Here is a 21,841-nt window from a genome sequence, read left to right as displayed (position 1 = left end):
GCATCTGGGCACCATAATATTTTTGGGACGACTGGGCACCTGGCTGGGACATCTGGAAACCACTAGACCTGGTTGCTCGTTTCTCTCACAGAATCTGGCAACGCTGTCAGTCAGTCGTGGCAGGTCGCTGTGCTGCTGTCGAGTGATTTTAAAGTTAGAGTTTTTTCAAAGCAGATTGTTTTGACGCACAGACTTAAACATCTTTATATTCTAACCGTCACTGAAGCCAGTGCATCGTCACAACCACGGATATAGAAGGCACAACAACACGGTACGTGCAGCGTTTCGCTTTCTGTGTGACCTCCACCATAGTATGCTAACAGTTAGCAGTTATACATGCAAAGAAAACATAAATAAATAGAGTAAAGTTTAAAGCGACAATTAAAGCGTCAACGCTTTTTAAAGTTAAAGCGTTTTTTTACACGTTGCTTATTTTTAGTTGGAGTAGTACTTTGTCAGTGGTGTTTTATTACGGGTATAAGAAGAATTGTGTGTATTTCTTTCTTCTGTATTTATAGTGTGTGTGTGTGTGTGTGTGTGTGTGTGTGTGTGTGTGTGTGTGTGTGTGTGTGTGTGTGTGTGTGTGTGTGTGCGCGCGCGCGCGCGTGCGTTGAATGGAGGTCAGTGGATGCATTTGTGTGGGGAGAAGTGAATGTGAGGAATGTCTGGAACAGGACGCACTGTTAATTACAACTTTTCTTGCACAGTGTTATAGCCTATTAGTACAAGTATAGAATGATGGCATATTAAGTATAATAGTTGTTACTAGTAGTATCGTAGCATAACAGCATAGTAATTATAGTGTAATAGTGCTATTAGTATTACAAGTATTCTGTGGAACAACAAGTAGGCTATTGTTCATGATGGTTGGTGGAACAACCTGCCCCTGCACATCAAAGCAGAACAAAGGACATTTTTTCATGTCTTTGTGGGGTTGTTGTTAAAGGGTCATTTTTTGAGGGAGGGGGGTTTGAGCCTTGGGTGTGGGTTTGCACTGGGAACTACCGTAGAAGGTTATACTTATATTATAGAATTTTATTTTATTTTGTATTTATTTTTATTTGGAAATAACGGTTTTCAATAATGCTTCTAGTTCTAAGGGTGTTATTATAACATTGTTGTGGTTTGCATTCCTAATACAAATCAAATTGTAATAAAGTATTGCAGTGTTATCAAATGTGGCTAAAATAATGTAATGTTTCTGCGTGGAAGAAATAGTCATGACGACTTTTGATTAGACCACTTTTTTATTTGGACTTTGCACCAAACCAACTCACTCCATCATGGAGTACTGGAACCATCCCTAGATATAGTTTTACTATTACAACGTTAAGCACTACTACTGCAATCACTATAAACAAGTGCAACTACTACTGCTGCTTCTGGCACTACTACTACTGCTGCTATTACTACACAAGTACTATTGCTGCTAGTCTACTTACTACAAGTATTATTACTAGGACTGCTACTACGAATACAAGAACGCTCGCCCCAAAACACGCTCGCCCCAGTCAAATCAGGCAACCCCGGAACGGTTGGACCTACAAATCCGGCGACCTCGGAATGATCGGATCCACCAGGCATATCTGGCCACCAGAACCTAATCGGCCACATTTGACGTCTCGGGGGTACCGAGAATAGGGGGGATGGGCAGGTGTACCGCTACTACTACTACTACTACCTACGTTGGGCGCGTCTCAGGTCCTTAAATTAAAGCCTTGTTTCCGTCACTTGCATCCTTTCCTTGCGTCTTGGTCCCTCCCACCAAGGATGCATGGAGACGACGAGGTGAGGAGAGAGGAAACGAAGAAATGTTGTTTAGAGAAGTGGGACTAAAATTTTTAAGTGTCATCATGACACATGTCAAACCGTTTCTGATGACAACAGCAACACAGCTGAGCCCCGCCCCCTAACTTAATGACTCTGGTTAGACGCATAATAAAACCTGCTGGCATTGAAAGGACAGTTTGAAGTTATGCCAGTAATGCCACAATTATTCCACAACAGTTTCACATCGGCATCCCTGTGACACCGACGCCTGCACAGTCTGCACACACATGCGTGCACGCCATGCACACACACTACATAATATTGCCAGTCATTAGCGTCATGCTGTTCAGATTGGAAAGTCTTCCTGGTAGGACACACATTTTTGCCTGCGTCAGTATATTTCAGGCAGCCTTTAGCAGGTAGGGGTATAGGTCATGGGTGTCATAAATTACACTCATCTGTTTAAGTAGCCTCGCCATTCTCCACAGCCAATCAGAAGGCAGGTTTGTAAGTCAGCGTAGTCAAACCTGCCCCTGTCTAGGGGGCAGGTTTGTATGTTTGTATTGGTGAGGGTCATCGATCGAGTTGTGTATACATTTTTTGGGCAAGTGAACATGACCTTTGGGCAAGTAGAACATGAAGTGCTTTTTGAGACCTTCTCTGTTACCTGATTGGCTTCAAAACACGCACACGCGCACGCACACGCACAAGCACACACACACACACAGAGAGCAGACTGGCCCCGCACTCACTCTGTCTCGCTCTCACACACACAGCGGATTGCCCACACACACATCAACAGGTAAAAGATACCATACTTTTGTACTGCATTTTAATCCATTAGTCTTATACTTTAGTGTAATGTGAGTATTGATCATTATGCTGTTATTATTATCATCATTATACCCTACATTCATATTATTATAACCTTGTATCCTTTAAGATTGCAGTTTTTGTTGTTGAACTATCTTGGCGTCTAACACTAGATTGACTCAAATCTCTGGGTCAGAGGAGTAGTAGTTACCTCTTTCTTTCTGGTGCGCACCAGAGACCCGATTGAGGGGATATGTACAGTAAACATTCATTATACTAGGAAAAAAAGCAGCATTCGAGCGTTTAGCCCCCGTACCCCAACACTGAGTTCTCCCAACTGTGGCCATCACCTTTGAGTGTAATCTATATTGATCATAGTATGTTGTAGGCAGCAATGTAGTGTATCGTTTCTGAAAAGCAGAAGTGCTTAAATAGATAATTTGTTATGAATGCCATATAAGGTACTGTGACAGCTACTGATAAATGCTGATGGTGTATATAATGTGCCACGCATATTGGTGATACGTGGGTCCACCTGTAACCCGCGAGTCCTGCGGGTTAACCCTCGGGTCGGGTGGGTTTAGGTAAGCTTCAGACGCAATTATTGCGGCTTGCGGGTGCGGGCTGCGGGCGGGCGGGTCAACAGAATGTAAAACAAAAAAACAACAACATTGTGGTAGCTTTCTCTCTCTCTCCTATTCCTCTGTCTCTCTTCTCCTCTGCTGTCTCCTCCTCGAGATCGATCTGAACTCGTGTTCAATGTGTTATCGTATTGCTTATTTGATTAAGTTATGTGCAACTGCTTCTGTCACTATCCCCTCGCTGTACAGCCGTGACGGTGTCAACTTTAAAGTGTAAAGAGAAATGTGTATTTTGTGAGATTTTCACAGTGACACAGGCGTGCTGGTTCACAGCGTGCTGGCCTGTCGCTGTCCACCGTCGTGGTGCTGAACCATTCAGCAATCAATCATGCATGTAGGCGTGGATATTTGATGTTCCAGTGCAGGGAGGTCACAACAGTGAAAGTGTGTGTGGTGGAGGGAGACTAAAAATGTGTGTGTGTGTGTGTGTGTGTGTGTGTGTGTGTGTGTGTGTGTGTGTGTGTGTGTGTGTGTGTGTGTGTGTGTGTGTGAGAGAGACTAAAAATGACTGCTATATGCCTCAAGTTATTGTAAATGCTCTCTGTCTCTCTCTGTCTGGAAAGCAATTGAATGGACTTACTAATGTAGGCAGGGAAAAGCCAACAATATATATATTTCTTTATCATAACCTTTGGTGATAAAACAACACAAAAAGGAATCAGCCATCAGACGTTGAAGATTACAGAGAAATCTGTTTAGAATTACGTGCGCGTGCGGGATCTTCAGACCGAGGACATGCTGGTGTGCACATACTGTATAAACATAACACAGTAGACTATAGCTCTGTGACCCATCATGTTGCGCAGCATATAGGCTAATAATAAACCATCCGTCATATTTACACAGACTGCACGTCAGGACCAATCTCTTTACAAAACACTATTATGTAATAATAGGGTACATGGAACACATCAATATTGCTTCATTCTTGACCTCCTGGGGATGCGGCACCCTACTGTTATTACCTATGCTGCTGTCTGAAGAAAGACTATAGAAAATACATTTTACTCTCATGTACCTGTACACATGATGTCAAATATAAAGAACAACCTTGAACCTTGAGCCTTCACCAAGCTCACATTTCTCTGTAAATATTTGCAGGTACATACATTGCGTGGAATATTAATAATGGTGGTGTGTGTAATACTGTAGTACTTTTGTACACACTGGAAGATGAATTATGAACCCATAAGTTGAAGTTACTTATTATTCATTTTTCAAAGTTTGTTTTTTAGTACAACAACATTTTTTGCTACAGTACAATTATGTACTGTACAAAAACAATTATCAATCAATTAGTATTAGTTGTACAATATTAGTATTAGCTGTAGTAATAGTATTATTAGATTAGCATTAGCAGTAGTAATTCTATTACTAACAGTAGTAATAGTATTAGTAGTGTTTTAGTAGTATTAGCACAGTGTTTGTTTCAAGAAACAACAAGCCGCCTTACAACAGATGATATAATCACTGACAATAAACAGACGTGTGTCACCTGCGGCGACCACTAACATCCTTAATTGTAATTGGCCACAGCCTTGACCTTTTGTCATCTAATGTACTTACCCACTGATTGGCTGATAACGCCCAGAGCTAAATTCTGATTGGATTAAACTGGGCTTGGGACCTTTGACATTAGATTAGAGAGAGAGAGAGGGAGAGACAGACAGACAGACAGACAGACAGACAGACAGACAGACAGAGGCTGATTGCATGGAAGGCAAGAAGAATATACATGTGTACCTTCTCACACACACACGCACACGCACACACACAGCATCTCGTATGGGATTGTTCCCAGGACTCTGATATGTAATACTTATGTATGTACATCAGATATCCAGGAGTAACATAAAAAATTGTGACATATTTTGTGAAATCGCCAACTACTGTCCATCCTGAAATCTCAAACTGACTCCTCCTGGAAATAGCTTAAATATACCTCCTGAAACTGCTCAATGGACCTCATGCTGAAATCCTGTAATGGCAGCTCTTGATGTTACTTTAAGTAAGTTAAACACATCAGGAAGATGCAGGACTGCAATGTCAGGAATCAAACGTCATACTTTATTGTAGATCTCATCACAGCAGAGAGAGACTAGTGTCCCCCTCCAGAGCTTCCCCCAGCACCCCCAACAGAACTGTACCACACACATGTATACTATCAGGAGAAGTACACAGAGGTAACAACAGATGGTCACTCCTTACATGGGCTTTATTCTATAGCTGACTCACACACACATAGTCGGCATGTTTGAAATAGGTTTGCATGAGTCGGCTGTTTGTAAGGAGTTTGTCAGGGAGAGGAGTTTGACAGGGAAGAACGGGTGACGATTGTTGCATCTACTTATACATTAAATTAATCAATACCACAATGCCTGTTATATGAATTTTGTCCGCCACAATCCCTACATAAAGATAATAACACATCAATTATCTATTATTGTCATTCCAGATGGACCACAGCAATCACGACCACAGCCAGATGGACCACAGCCATCACGACCATGCCATGATGCATGCCACCACCGCCTCCCCGGCGGTCCACGCGGCAGAAGACCATTCTGGCCACGTGATGGACCATTCTGGACACGCGGGACACGGGGACCCCAAGTGTGGCGGGATGGTAAATACTACTAAATGCAACTAGTGCTACAAATAATACTTACTACTACTTATACTACACGTACCCGTACTACAGTCAATACTACTGTTGTTACTATTGTACTATTAATACTCTTAATACTACTACTACAGTTATTACTATTATTAATATAACTACTTGTTAATACTGCTGCTGTTACTACTACTACTACTACTACAGTTACTACTAGTACTACGACTACTACTCCTACAGTTACTACTACTACTAATACTGTTAATACAAGTAGTAATTACAGTGTTGTTTTTTCAGCCGATGGCATTCTACTTTGGCTACGAAAACATTGAACTTCTGTTCCAAGGAATAGTGATCAACACACCTGGAGGTAAAAACACCCAGTAGAACTAAAATTATACTTCAGGATTTACTTCTAATGCAAAGGTTGTGGATTTATATCTCAGGATTTACTTTCAATCCAACAATTATGACTTTATATCTCATGATTCACTTTCTTTATGTCTTATTACGATTCACTTGTAATCCAATGATAGTTTTAATCTCATGATTCACTTTCTTTATCTCTAATACAAAAAATTGTATCCAAAGTTTGTGACTTTATATCTCACAGTTAACTTTTAATCCAACCATTGTGACCACACAGAGATGGTGGGGGCGTGTTTTGCGATGTTCATATTGGCCATCCTCTACGAGGGTCTGAAGATCGGCCGGGAGTACCTCCTGCGGAGGAACCAGGTGAACGTGCGCTACAACTCCATGCAGGTTCCAGGGGGCGACGGGACGGTGATGATGGAGACACACAAGACCGTCGGGTAATAATCCAGCCGCCGACGCTAATATGCTATTTAACCCATTAAGACCGGGACAAGGATGTGTATCCGTGTCATTTTAAGATTTCTTTGGCTTGTAGCCTCCCGCCACTATGCCTGTCTGTCAGAGTGACTGAGTATAATCCAGTGGAGGCTCAGAGAGACCCAGCTCTAGGAAGCAGGGCTGCCTACATGAATGGGCAACTCTGTGCCGAAAGGTCTGGAACAGTACTTTTTAGGAGATATACAAGCTTGTAGATCTGCTATTTTTGAAAAATCGTGAAGATGTGTGCACATTTTTGTATATATATATATATATATATATATATATATATATATATATATATATATATATATATATATATATATATATATATATATATATATATATATATGTATATATATATATATATGTATATATATATATATATATATATATATATATATATATATATATATATATATATATATATATATATATATATATATATATTTGTTTTTAAAGCGAACATTTTCAACTCAAACCTTTGGTTCCGGGCGTCCCTGGAACAACATATTTTGAGATGGGGGTCCGCAGCCAAATACATCCTTGATATGAAAACATTTTGAGGACCACTGATATTATAGCAACATAATTATTTAAAAAAAAAAACTGTTAGGATTTAGAAGACATTTGTAGAATCCCCAGAAGCAAAGATTTGAGATTTTGTTATTGTAAAATATATTTTCAAAGATTTGCACAGATTAAAAAAATAATCAAAAAATAGCCAAAGAAATAAAAAATGACACAGATGCGTTCCCGCTCTTAATGGATCAAAGTGACTGTGATGGAGCCACTGCTAACGTGCTAATAATGTCCCCCCCCCCCCCCCCCACTTCTCCTCCCAGGGCGAAGATGTGCAGCCTCTCCCACTTCGTCCAGACGTTACTACAAATCGTCCAGGTGGTCGTGAGCTACGCGCTCATGCTTGTCTTCATGACCTACAACGGATACCTGTGCATCGCCGTGGCGCTAGGCTCCGGCGCCGGCTACTTCCTGTTCAGCTGGAAGAAGGCGGTGGTAGTGGACATCACGGAGCACTGCCACTAGGGGGCGTCGAGCCGAGCCGAGCCATGCTCGCACATTCACAAACGAGCTTAGAACGTAGATTTGTTTTAATTTCTTTTTGGATCATTTATAGCTTTAATTTATAATTTTGGTTCGCACTCGTCAACGTCGTTCATTCGGGACGATGTTTCAGACTGGGGTCTCGGTACGGAAGCGGATCAGGGTTGTTTTTGGTTGCATTAGCAGTGATGTTAAAAAGGGCAAAGTGTTGAAAGGGTTTGATCTGCCTTCTTTGAGACTTCCCCCGCTGATGGAGCCGAACTAGCTTTTTAATTTTCTTTTTTTTTTTTTTAGAATGGAAGCCGTTCATCTCGATAACTCTAAGGTAATAACAAAACCGGCCCCCCTTTAATGGAATCATGGGGGGAAAAAAATCACACAACCGAGCAAGTGATTCTTCGTAGCCTGGGACCAAATAGACATTGGGGGGGATGGGGGGCGAAGCCGAATGCCGGCAAGCCTTAACAATAATGCCTTAATGACTATATTTACTGATGTACAGACCAGTGACAAATTAAAGGAAACCCCTGAATAAATACAGGTGGACCGCATGATACAATGAAATAATAAACATCCTATCATGCTCTGTGGCATGTATAGAAATGCTGAGCAGGCCTAGTTGACCTCAATTTTGGATTAAGATGGCAAGAGCAGAAGTTCTAAGTGACAAATGAAAGAGGTTTAGTTATTGGGGCACAAATGGCCGTAGCTTCAGTCAAAAAGTCTGCACGACTGGCTTATAGGAACAGTGACAGCTGCATTTTCATCCATGGTTAAGACATCAGTAAATAGAGTCAGAAATTGTGGTCGACAAGTGCACATTCAATGACCACGATACTCGTACATTAGTGTGACATGTAAAGAAAAATTGAGTAACACTTACTCAGGTGACTGACAATGTGGGACATGATCACAATGTGCCAGCAAGAAACGGTCTGTCAACAACTACATAGTGTGGAATGATATCGTGTTGCAGTGCATAAACCCTTCATTACAAAGAAGACAAATGCACATTTGAGAGTTCAGTGGTGAAAAAACCACAGGCACTGTTCTACAGAGATGTGGGGGAAGAAACGGATATGGTCAGGAGGAGTCATCCTTCATATTCTCCATGTATGGGCGAGTGCGTGTGTGGCGTGCACCAAGAAAACCAAGAGAGAGCTGGATGCTTGACCTCAACAGTGAAGGGCTTGAATGGTGGCTCTTGTTATGCTGTGGGGGCTTTGTCCTGGGCATGGTTTGGGTTCGAGAGGGAAGGGTCACTGCAAATTCCGAGTGATCACCGTTATCCCAGGATCACTTGACGGTTTGTAGTAATGAAAATGATGTGAATCAAATGCTATGGCCTTCGCAGTCACCAGATCTCAATCCAGTTGAACACTAATGTTAGACTACTAGACACTTAAAGAGCACCCTCCACCACCACCATCATCAAAACACCTGATGAGTCATATCTTTTGTTAGAATGGTGTTCAGTCTCTCAGTAGCGTTTCAGAGACTTGTGTGATCTATGCCAAGGTGCATTGAAGCTGTTCAGGCAGCTATTTTGTTTTTTTCTTTCTTTTAATTTGTCACCCGTCTTGTGTATATGAACTGAATATACTGCACACACATACATATATCTAATTTATATGTCCCGATTTGAGGGAGATCATAGGGTAAGAAACACCATAGAAGTAGAATCATGAAGAGATTTGTTGCCGTCTGACAGTATTTTGTTTTTATTTACGCTGAACCCAGCTGTGCACCTCAGCGGAGTTTGGTTGTTTTTCAGTCTAATTTCTTTTTATTTTTGTTGTAAACAAGATGACGTATTCTAAATGTTTTGTACTCAATGCTGGAATCGTTTGTTGAAGACAATGAATAAAATAGATGTAATAAGATAAAACAAATGCCGGTTTGTCCAATGTGTTTGTAGGTAAAAATGTTACTGTCTACTAAAGTAATGTATCAGAGATGACACATATCCCTGTCTACTAGAACATTGTTTCTCAAAGTGTGGTCCGGGGACCTCCAGGAGTTCCAGGGGGTACCCAGCAAAAGTAGGTAACATAGCATCACAATAACCCATTACAAATTGTAACCACTTTATCCATTTATATGTTGGCTATTCAGAAATAGCAGATCTACAAGCTCACAGAGCATCACTTCATGCTTCTGCATTTAAGAAAATATTTGAAAAATATCAAAAATGTTTGGAATATTTTGAATAATCTTTTTAACATCTTCTCTTCTGGGGGTCCCTGGCACAAAACCTTTTCAGATGGGGGTCTGCGGCCAAATACCTATCAATTTGGGGGTCCTTGACATGATAGTTTGAGAACCACTGTACTAGAACAATGTTACATTGAGGTAACGGATGTTCCTGTGTCTACTAGAACAGTGATTCTCAACCTGTCGGCTGTGAGGACAATTGGCAAAACATTAAGATTTTAATAATATTAAAATACCAATAAATACAAACGTGATGTTAGTTCCATTGAGCCTAGCCCTAGAATGTCTGTGATCTTACATACATCTCATGTATTTCAAATACACAGCCATAGATCGGTCCTATTTAGCACAGTGTTTAGCACAGTGATCTGTGTGGCAGAAAAGTGCTCTAAGCTGCGTCTGTACTCACCCAATAATGAATTCCTAAGACTTGGAGTCAGATGCTGTCCTCTAGTTTCATATCCATTTGAAAGTTCTGCCAGAAAACGTGTTTAGTAAAATATTTTCACTTTTCCACAAGCTGCACACGGACGACTTACTGTCCGGGTGAGGGGCTTGGAATGAGTGCAGGACTGAATATATCTAAACTTCCTTTAGGATGCACAAATGTTTGGGGCACACAATTGGCAGGTGGTGTGATTCATTACCACGCACCAATCACAACGCACCTGTCAATTGTGTTCCCCATTCGTTTGTGCTTCCCTGTGTCAATTTGTGATGACGTTTGTGGTGATCAGAGGAAGTTTTGATAAATTCGGTCCTTCACTCAAGTCGGGCCCCTCCCACGTACAGAATGTATTTGTATTCTTTGTATTCTTTCTTAGTACACACATCACATGTATAAAATGTTGTGTGCAGCTCATGGAAAAGTGAAGATATTTTACTAAACACATGTTTTCTGGCATAACTTTCAAATGGATATGAAACTAGAGGACAACATCTGACTCCAAGTCTTAGGAATTCATTATTGGGTGAGTTTGAAATACATGAAATGTATGCAAGATCACAGACATTCTAGGGCTACATACATTGAGCCAAGGCTGAACACAAACATGCTCTTAAAAATATCAGATGGGCGGGCTGCAAACACTTTTTCAAGTGGTCACTGTACTAGAATGTTTCACAGGTAACAAATATTCCTGTCTACTGGAATACTGTATCAGAAGTAACAAATATTTGTCTACTAGAATGAATCAGAGGTAACAAATATCCCTGGGTCTACTAACATAATGTATCAGAGTTAATATTCCTGTCCATTATAATAATGTATCATTAGTAACAAATACAGGCTCTGTGCATAACTGTAGTCCTGGTTTCCCAAAGACGGCAAACCAGTGTCCGGTTCTGGTTCAGTTCCCCATAACTTCACTTGATTGGTGTGGCAGCAGATTTATACCTGAAGCACATACCGGTATGACTGTTTACAGGTGAATTCTGATGCCTAATACTGTAGCCAATCAAGCAAAGCTTTGGGACACGGAACTGGAAACGGGTATGGCACCTTCGGGGACACAGGACTCTCTCTTTTCCCGGTGTTTCACCCAGGTGGACAGGGTTTTGAGGTTAGGTTTAGGCATAATTTCTGTGAGGTTAGATGTTTGTGAGTATAGGGTTAGGTTTAGGCATTGTTTTTGTAAAGTTACAGGGATAGTTCACCCAAAAAATGAAAAAAGACATTTCTATCAATTACACACCCCATGAAGCCTTGAATTCATGGCGTTTTTTTTGTTTTTGTCGCCTTCTTGAGCCAATAATTTGATGACCGGCAGAAAGATGCTAATGTCTCCGGTAGGAGACTCAAAGTTGACACTTTGAGTCTCCTACCGGAGTCGCCACCGGTCATCATACTGTTGGCTTAGGAATGCGACAAAAACAAAAAAATCTCCATGAATTCAAGTCTCCATGGGGTGACTAATCGATAGAAAAAAGACATTTTGGGGGCGAACTATCCCTTTAAAAGGTTAGGGATTTGGGCACAACCTGGGCGACACACCAATGAGTCCCTCTGGGACCTGGGACAACAGTTATGCAGATATAGATATCGAGACAATATTAGAATAATGTCTCAAGAGCTAACAAATATTCCTGTCTAGGACAATTAATGTGTTCTAGAATAACCAATGGTAGAAAAACTTTATTTTTTTACATTACAAAACAAATATACAATCACAGATTGTTTTCCACAATATATATATCATACAACTCAGTTACCATTGTAAATAACATTGTCATTGGCCAACACAAACAGCGATAAAACTCAGAACTGCAGGTTGCCAAATAAGGAGGGCAGTGTGTTGGGCTTGGGGTGGGGCTTGTAGCCGATTCGCTCGTTCACCGCCTGCTCCCGCGTCTTGCCCATGTCTCCGCCCCCGGTGGCCGACGCCCCTCCGTCACTGGCCCCGCCCATGGCGTCGGCCTCCTCGCACTGCTTCCTGCGAGTCTGACGATTAAAGAAACTGTTATTTAGGAAGCTGCTACAGTACATGGCTACTTAGGTTTTTTGTAGGTTTGGCTATTGAAAAAATAGCAGATCTACAAGCTCATAGCACCGGGTGCTGCGCTATGAGCTTGTAGATCAGCTATTTTTTGAAAAATTGTGAAACTTTGTGCAAATCTTTGAATATTTATATATATATTTTAAAGCGAACATTTGTACCTCAAATCTTTGCTTCCGGGGGTGGTCCCTGGAACAACATATTTTGAGATGGCGGGTGGGTCGGCGGACAAATTACATATCATTTTGGGGGTCCTTGACATGAAAACAGTGTGAGAACCACTGATATATAGCAACATAAGTTTTTTTTCAAAAAACGTATGATTTAGAACACATTTGTAGAATCCCCTGAAGCAAAGGTTTGAGTTACAAATGTTTGCTTTCAAAAAATATATATATATTTAAACTAAAGATTTGTACACATTTTCACGATTTTTCAAACATAGCAGCTCTACAAGCTATGAGCTTGAGCTTGTAGAGCTGCTATTTGAGCTTGTAGATCTGCTATTTTTTGAATAGCCAAATAAATCTTAAAATGACATGCGTTCACGGTCTAAATGGTTTAACAGTTAAGTTGATGCTTCAGTCCTTACCTCCAGCTCCTTCTTGATGCTTTCAAACTCCTCCGTGTCGTCCATTTTGAGCTCCAGCCTGGTCGGCTTCCGTCTCAACATGGTCGCTGCTGATAAAAAAATATTATGAATATCTAACCTTTTATGCTAATACAAGTATTTTTATAATATTCTTTCTTAGTACACACATTACATGTATAAAAACGAATTGTTAAATATAGCCACAAAGAGGTGATTTGTGAGCTGTGAGGCGTCTACAGGCCTGATAGTTTCCCACACCAGTATTAATTAAAGGAGTAGTTCACCCAAAAAACGAATTACACACCCCATGAAGCATTGAATTCATGGAGATATTTTTGTTTTGGTCACATTCCTGAGCCAATAACCGGAGAGACCGCCGGTCATCAAATTATTGGCTTAGGAATGCGATAAAAAAAAAAACAGAATGAATTCAATTCTTCATGGGGTGTGCAACTGTGCAATTGATAGAAAATAAGTCATTTTTTTGGGTGAACTACTCCTTTAAACATATCCACTTAGTTTGGTGATTTGGGGATAAACTGTCACTGATGGCACCCCATCCCCTATTGAGCCATTTCATAATACATTTACATACATGGTTCAACATTATTATAGACTAGATACATATCCTACGTTTTGAAATGATTGGACAAACAACTTTAAATGTATAGTCTGATCTGTGATATGCCTGTGTTTGCATTTGTATCACCTAAGACAGGGGTCTTCAACGTTTTCAGGCCAAGGACGACCCCCTAGCTGAGAGAGAGATGAAGCAGGGACCCCCTACTCTATATTGTATAAAATTGTTTCAGTTTTTTTTTTACTTTTTTCCCTCTACACCTATAGCCTCTTTGCAAAAAAATAGCCGATCTACAAGCTCTCAACGCCTCGCGCTGCGAGGCGTTGAGAGCTTGTAGATCTGCTATTTTGGGCTAACGTTCCCCTCAGAAAATGAATTCTAGGGTTCAGGTGGTTACTGTAAAAAAAAACTAAATCCTATCTCACAAAGATTTGGCGGACCGCCTATAGTAGCTTTGAGGACCCCCTAGGGGTCCCGGACCCCCTGTTGAAGACCCCTGACCTAAGACTTAGAGGTCGGTTTGAATGAGACTTTGAGGGTATGATTCCGGTACTGTATACGGCTGTCACAATTATCACATAATCGTCTAATCGCAATTATTTTGTCATAATCGTCATAACCGTTTATGTTCATACATAAAAAAAGGCATGACGCGTTGTAAGCTTGAAGATCAGCTATTTCCACTATTTAATACCTTTTTTAAAAAAGTATAAAACTAATAAATATGTCTATATATTTCGGTTATTTGTCATATCTGCCCTGTGCATTTTTTGATTGCGAGGCAAACAGATTTTTTTTTCTTCTTCATAGCGCTTTTTGAAGTACTCAAAGTTGCTTTACGTGTGTGTGTGTGTGTGTGTGTGTGTGTGTGTGTGTGTGTGTGTGTGTGTGTGTGTGTGTGTGTGTGTTGAAGATACAGTATCTTACTAAATAAGATACTGTAATTATTAACACTTTTATTTTAATAAGTAAAAGCAATAAAACAAGAGTTGAGATCAGAGCCCATTCAGAAAGGGAATTCTAAACAGGTGGGTTTTCAGGGCAGTTTTGAAGGAAGGGAGGCGAGGAAGGGAGTCTCTCTGATATGTTTGGGGAGTATGTTTATTTACAGTACATACTGTATGTAAACATAATATCCTGCACGTTTTGTGATGATCGGCCCAATGGTGTCTGTTATGTTCTGAGCCATGGCCCCTTTGAAGTCCATTGGTCAATATCTTCACGTTAAACAATTAAGACCGGGGAAGCATCTGTGTCATTTTACATTTTAACCATTATTTTATACTTTGGTTATTTAAGAAAATAGCAGATATACAATCTTGTAGATCTGCTATTTTTGCAAATCTTTGAATAATTTTTTAAGGCGATCATTTTTTAACTCAAATCTTTGCTTCGTTCTGGGGGTCCCTGGCTGGAACCTAAATATTTTGAGATGGGGGTCCATGGCCAAACAAATAATTTGGGGGGTCTTTGACTTTTAAGAAAACTGTCAACAAGCTGTGTGTGTGTAGAGTTTTGATGAGCTTGGTCAATCATGATCGATGAAAGAGAATTGTATCAATTGGACCCCAGATTTAGGAGAGGTCAAAATGTATTATTCAAACATATTTAAATGGCATAAAACCTCAGCACATAGAAAGTGTTTCAGCCCTTTGTTTATAATAACAGGGATCCCCAAAATGATATGTATTTGGCTGCGGACCCCCACCATCTAAAACATATTTTGTGCCAGGGATTAAAAAAATAATTGAATACCCAAAGTATAAAATATGGTTAAAGTGGTTAAAATGATTGTGACACTATATTACCTACTTTAGCTGCATGGGGACTCCCTGGTACCCCCCAAGGACCCCTGGGGGTCCCCGGACCCCTCTTTGAGAACCACTGGTTTAGAACCCATGAATATATTTGAAATGTGAATCAATTGAGCATTCATGTAACTTATTTTATAATTCATGACTAATATAAAACATAATTTATATAATTCATATAACATTATGACAGAAGAAAGCTATTGAGGAACAGTTTATATTAGATTTGTTTAAAATCCCTTTAAACGTGTTGTAAGTGATTTATTATTATTATTATTATTATTATGTTAGCATTTAGCATCATAGCCGAAGACCGTAGACACGTTTTAACGCTCTTTAACTCTTCTCATCATATTGTTGTTGCTGTTGTTATTATTATAACTTCAACTTACCAGACTAAATAGACGTTTAATGGAGTATTGTTGTTGTTATTGTTTAGTTTGAAGTCGGTAGCCAAAGCTCTGTCGATAGCATAGCATCATGTAGGCTACAGTGTTGCCAGGTTTTGAGAGAGAAACAAGCAACCAGGTGGTCTATGAAAACAAGCCCAAATGAGCACTTTAAACATATATGCATCGGCTATTTGAAAATAGCCAATCTATAAGTTCACGTGAGCTTGTAGAATATAAAAACGCAACCCGCAACTAACCAACATCTACAAGCAACTTTACAGAAAAAGAAGCCCAAAGTCGCTTATAATAAGCCGACATGGCAACACTGCTTCTTTTCTTATGATTTCCGGCAGGCTGTACACTAAATAGCTCAATGCTGCCCTCCACAGGCAGAGATCTTTACTATTTATGCTACATGTTTTAATAAAAGTTGAAAATTCATCTCAGATCAGATGCAAAAAATATACGTGAGAAACCCATAAGACCCAGATCTGACAACTCATCATAACAAGAATCATTTCTGTATAACAAAACATGTTAAACTGTCTTCGGAATTACACAGACCATTTTGAAGTTTGTTCACCAAATAAACAATCAGTGTACTTAATTATTATCATTATTATTATTATTATTATTATTGTTCAGACTCATTTTTAAAGTATTAGATTAAGATACAAATTAAAAGATAGAGTAAAGACAACTAAAGCACCCCATACATTGGGGAATATTATATTTACAAATTTATACCTTAATAATTATAATATTTGTATATTCTTCTCCTGACATACTTGTCAGGAGAAGAATATACAAATATTGTACTTCTTCCTTCCTTTACTGTTTGTTTTTCGTGTTTTTAATGAGGTGGTTATTAAAGTGAGACATTGACATAAATCGTATATATCCATACAGTCTCAGCTGAAATTGATAAGAATATATATACCATCAACGAATGTAAAAATAGGGGAAAGAATACATGATCATCAACTGCTAGTGTATATACAGTACACCAGAAATTGTGGTGATCGTCATAAGCCTACAGTGGGCCATGAAAGACCAGACAGGTATGCTGTGTTGAGTTTACAGAAGAATATGAGGTCCACTAGGGAGGATTTGGTGTTGGAGGTCCAGCTGAGTTTGTCACATTGCATTGGGCAGTGGTTCTCAACCTTTTCAGACCACGACCCCCCAAAATAATCATATTTGACCTGGGGACACCCCATTTTGTTTGACTCTGTTCCACAGATACATATTGTGAATATAGCAGATCTACAAGCTCACGTCTCGCGTTGCGAGGCGTTGTGAGCTTGTAGATCGACTATTTTCAAAATTTGTGTCTCTTTCTCTTTTTATTTGACAATTTGTCCAATGTTTTATAGTATAGTTTGTTGATTACTTTTGTTGCAGTAATGGTCTTTTTCTTTTCTTTAATTTTTAGTTTTGTTTTTAGTTTTAAGTATTAAAAAGGTCTTAAAAGTCCTTAAATTGTCACTTCGAACTTAATCGTTCATTAATTCATTATAGAGCAGTGGTTCTCAAAGTGGGGTCCGGGGACCACCAGGGGTCCTTGAGGGGTTATGGGTCTGTGTGGCACTCGGAGTTAAATTAACACTTTTCCCCCCCAGTGTATATTGGGGTCCCAGAGGTAAAACTCATGTCAAACACTGGGGGTCCTTGAAATTAATCACTGAGAAATGTCAGTGTGTGTCAGTTGAATATCAGCATCTAATATACATTCAAGATGAAAAACCACAGTATGTCATGATGTCTCATCTGACTCTGAGGTGTATTCTGAGAACAAACAAACAAAATAAATAAAAAAAACATTCATTCACACCGCTTCGTCTTTTGAACTCCAATCTTTATTGTCCCACTGTGTGACCAATTAAACTATCAACAACAATGGACATAATGACATAGATTCATATAAAAGAAAAACCTTGATATGTGGAGCAGTTTGTTCGGTGTGGTTCTAACTTGTTCTTCTATTCAATGGCCTTTCACTTTGTTCTCGCCTGAGTCACTAAAGAGACCGCAGGGAGAATGCAGTCTGATGAATTACAGCCACAGGTGTGCTCCTAGTTAAACAATGACACAGTTTTGTGTGTGTGTGTGTGTGTGTGTGTGTGTGTGTGTGTGTGTGTGTGTGTGTGTGTGTGTGTGTGTGTGTGTGTGTGTGTGTGTGTGTGTGTGTGTGTGTGTGTGTGTGTGTGCACTTCAGGGCAAAGCCCTACAGCCTGCTCTGAAGGTGCACGTAAACAACAGTACTCGTAAACAACGCAATTATCAGCAAACTCTGTTTGCTGATAAGAGAAATAACTCAATGTTTAAAATTAAACTGTCCTCTGTTTGTCTCATGTAATTGCATTAGCTACTAGACTCAGGGGTCACGTCGAGTCCACCGGCCTAAAGGGCTGTGGGCTGAGACCCACAACGTGTGCGTCCTCCCGGCCTTCGCTAATCACTAACAACACAAACAGAGAACGTTCTGCTATGTTAAGAATGCCGGCCGGTTTCAGTGGAGCGCACACCCCTCCGTGACATCACCTTCCTCGAAAGCACCCCGCCCCATGATGACAAAACAAGAAAGTCCTGCCGTACCAGATATTAACATCTTTATTACTTTACCTGGCGTTCTAAAACAAAACACACAAAATTACAAACGACTGACCCAAAAGTCACTCATCGGCCTGTATTCCAAAGATCAAACATCAGCGACAATATTAATAATACAATAAAGGGATCAACGGACTCATAAATACATAAGAGACAGTCTTCAGCTTGCCTCTGTGAACAGCAGGGTTTGTACAGAAGTTAACTTCTTGCTATGTGCAGTTCAAAGTTTCTTTACAGGTTATCCTATGCTGGACAAAAATACCAGAGTTCTATCTATTGCATCTATCTTCTATAATAACAGAACCAGCAGCAATAGGGGTCATGTTAGGATAGAATACCAGCAGTACGAGAGGTCTTGATGTACGATACAAAACCAGCAGTATTAAAAGGTCCTGGTAGAATTTAAAACAAACACTACTAGAGGTCCTCGCAGGATATAAACCAGCAGTACTAGAGGTCCTGGTAGGATAGAAAACCAGCAATACTAGAGGTCCTGGTAGGATTAAAAAAATCAGCGGTACTAGAGGTCCTGGTAGGATAAAACAAATTGCGGTACTAGTGGTCCTGGTAGGACAGAAAACCAGCAGTTCTAGAGGTCCTGGTAGGACAGACAACCAGCAGTTCTAGAGGTCCTGGTAGGATATAAAACCAGCGGTACTAGAGGTCCTGGTAGGATAGAAAACCAGCAGTTCTAGAGGTCCTGGTAGGATAGAAAATAGGCGGTACTAGAGGTCCTGGTAGAATATAAAACCAGCAGTTCTAGAGGTCCTGGTAGGACAGAAAACCAGCAGTTCTAGAGGTCCTGGTAGGACAGAAAACCAGCAGTTCTAGAGGTCCTGGTAGGACAGAAAACCAGCAGTTCTAGAGGTCCTGGTAGGATATAAAACCAGCGGTACTAGAGGTCCTGGTAGGACAGAGAACCAGCAGTTCCGTGGGCATTAGTTCATTTCCGACGGCAGATATAGCAGCATGCCGGACACCGGCGCTGCACTTCCTCCGTGTCCTCCTTGACCATATAAGGAGGGGGTGGGTTCTGCACGCCGTCAGAGGCGGGGTTGGACGCGTCGTTGTACGACTCGTTCTGGGCCATGGGGTTGGCGATGACCGTGGCGTCGTCCACGCCTCGCAGCTTGGCCCGGGGGATGGTCACGTGACCGTAGGGGTTGTCCATTGACAGGTTGATGTTGGACATGATGTGATTGGTCAGTTATCCAGCAGCTGTTCCCTGGACCATGTGGAAAGAGACGGTTAAGAACAGTGGTTTTCAACCTTTTGTTTGCGTCAAGGACTCCCAAATTGACACATATTAGCCCAGGGACCCCCATTTGAAAAGATATGCCAGGGACTCAACCATTTTGATTTCTTGGGGGTCCCAATCTACACAGTAGTATCCTCAATAGTGTTCATCTAACTCTGAGAGTGTATAAAGGGAACCAAATGGACCCGTTAGGGTCCATTTGGTTCCCTTTATACACTCTCAGAGTTACAGACACACAAGGTTCAATTTGGTTCCTAACTATCAATTTGTCTAGGGACCCCCTGGAACCCCCTCAAGGACCACTGGTGGTCCCCGGACCACTGGTTGAGAACCAATGGTTTAGAATTAATAGCCTACTAGTACTATAGTACTATAGTAGTTGAAATAGTAATAGTGGTGGTGGTAGTAGTAGTAGTTTCTGGTCAATAGTAGGCTAAGGCTATTAATAGTAAAAATGTAAAGTAATGTAATTGTAGTTTTAGTAGTAATAGTAGAAGTGGCAATAGTAGCCTAAAAGCAGCATTTGTCAATGCTACACTAAGTACATTTACTCAAGTAATGTACTTTACTGGAGTATTTCCAATGTTCAGTGCTTTTACTTCTACTCCACTACATCTAGGCAAATAATGTACTTTTACTCCACCACAATTATTTAAAAACTTTAGTTACTAATTACTAGATTATTATTACAAAACATACATTAACCATTCAGCCCTATATAGCCTACATTTCGGCCATTTGAAAATAGCCAATCTACAAGCTTGGATGCACGAATAATGAGCTTGTATATCGCTATTTTAAACAAAAAAAAGAAGCATTTTTTTGTGAAACCTGTGAAATCTTTCTACTTTTGGTACTTTTGATACCAATACTTTTGAATTTCGGACTTTTACTTGTCAAAGAGTAACTATTTCTACATTGCAGCTATACTAGAAATACTTTTACTTAAGTAAAAAAGTGTGAGTAGCCTACTTTTTCCACCACTGACAAAATCACAACAATATATGGGCTAACCCAACCCCAACCGGCAGCCCCCCCCCCACACACGCACACCTGCTTGCCCAAATAAACGTCACATTCCTATGCATTACTGAAGCCTACGTCACGGATGCTGTTACACATTCTAAGTAATTAGATCTATCTATCATATATTTATTGTAACCATACATGTGTATATATATCCTATTTTCACCAATGTTTTATTTTCTTTCTACTCACTCTTTCTTGACAAAGATTCCACAACAAAATGGTCGGTCTTCTGTCTCCTCAGTTGCTCTGATCCTTCTGTTTCTACTTTCTTTCCCTCCTTCAGTCTCTCTCTCTCTCTCTCTTCACCAGTATGGGCCCAAGGCAAAAGGCTTAACAAGTGAAAAGTGTTCTTTATGGTTAGTTTCCCCTCCTCTTCTCTTATCAGAACACAACTCTCTACGCGTTCAATGACTTCAATCTGGTCTCTCTCTCTGTCTCTCTCCCCTGAGAATGATAGAGCTGACACACCTGAGCACTGAGGAGGGGAGGGGCCACAGGTGCACAAAGAGAGAGAGAGAGAGAGAGAGAGAGAGAGAGAGAGAGAGAGAGAGAGAGAGAGAGAGAGAGAGAGAGAGAGAGAGAGAGACTTGTTCAGTCGAAACCTAAGTGGACTGACCAGTTCTCTCTCTCTAGACTTTCTGCAGAACACAGCAGAATGTCTACTGATGTTTTCTAGAGCAGTGGTTCTCAAACCTTTTCATGTCAAGGACCCCCAAAATGATGTGTATTTGGCCTGCGGACCCCCATCTCAAAATATGTTGGTCCAGGGACCCCCAGAAGCAAAGATTTGAGTTACAAATGTTCACTTTAAAATATATATGTATATCCAAAGATTTGCACAAGTTTTCAAGATTTAAAAAATAGCAGATCTACAAGCTCATAGCACTAGCTTGTAGATCTGCTATTTTTGAATAGCCAAACTATAAAATATGATTAAAATGATTGTGACATTATATTAACTAATTTTGCTGGGGACCCCCTGCTATCCCTCCCTGGACCCCACTTTGAGAACCAATGTTCTAGAGGTCCTGGTAGGACACACATTCTTCTCTCTCTCTCTCTCTTAAAGAGACTTAACTTTAAAATGTTCTGTAAT

General features: G+C 40.4%; 3 protein-coding genes across 4 annotated transcripts; 1 reads left to right on the top strand and 2 right to left on the bottom strand.

Moving 5' to 3' along the window:
• The first annotated feature begins 107 nt into the window (after nt 1-107).
• Nucleotides 108-9,653, top strand: slc31a1 (solute carrier family 31 member 1). Its single transcript, XM_084046999.1, has 5 exons — nt 108-271; nt 5,680-5,850; nt 6,139-6,211; nt 6,488-6,656; nt 7,542-9,653. The coding sequence occupies exons 2-5, from the start codon at nt 5,680-5,682 to the stop codon at nt 7,741-7,743; spliced, it is 615 nt and encodes a 204-aa protein (XP_083903125.1). The 5' UTR covers nt 108-271; the 3' UTR covers nt 7,744-9,653.
• A 2,438-nt stretch (nt 9,654-12,091) lies between these two features.
• cdc26 (cell division cycle 26 homolog) lies at nt 12,092-15,975 on the bottom strand. Of its 2 annotated transcripts, none has more exons than XM_084047005.1 (3): nt 15,846-15,975; nt 13,063-13,151; nt 12,092-12,415 (listed from the first exon to the last, which is right to left on the bottom strand). In XM_084047005.1, the coding sequence occupies exons 2-3, from the start codon at nt 13,141-13,143 to the stop codon at nt 12,233-12,235; spliced, it is 264 nt and encodes an 87-aa protein (XP_083903131.1). In that variant the 5' UTR covers nt 13,144-13,151; nt 15,846-15,975; the 3' UTR covers nt 12,092-12,232. The 2 variants fall into 2 exon arrangements, with proteins under 2 accessions (XP_083903131.1, XP_083903132.1); XM_084047006.1 differs by having other exon boundaries at nt 13,063-13,148; nt 15,846-15,971.
• Nucleotides 15,976-18,440: 2,465 nt separating this feature from the next.
• LOC311037579 (uncharacterized protein) lies at nt 18,441-21,177 on the bottom strand. The gene is made up of 2 exons (XM_084046798.1): nt 20,935-21,177; nt 18,441-19,683 (listed from the first exon to the last, which is right to left on the bottom strand). The coding sequence occupies exon 2, from the start codon at nt 19,648-19,650 to the stop codon at nt 19,402-19,404; it is 249 nt and encodes an 82-aa protein (XP_083902924.1). The 5' UTR covers nt 19,651-19,683; nt 20,935-21,177; the 3' UTR covers nt 18,441-19,401.
• Between the last annotated feature and the right edge of the window lie 664 nt (nt 21,178-21,841).

The sequence above is a fragment of the Gymnoscopelus microlampas genome (assembly GCF_963454915.1).
Source record: "Gymnoscopelus microlampas genome assembly, chromosome: 21".
NCBI classification, from domain to species: Eukaryota; Metazoa; Chordata; class Actinopteri; order Myctophiformes; family Myctophidae; genus Gymnoscopelus; species Gymnoscopelus microlampas.
The sequence above is the reverse complement of the archived record's forward strand: the minus strand, read 5'-3'. Positions and strand labels throughout refer to the sequence as shown.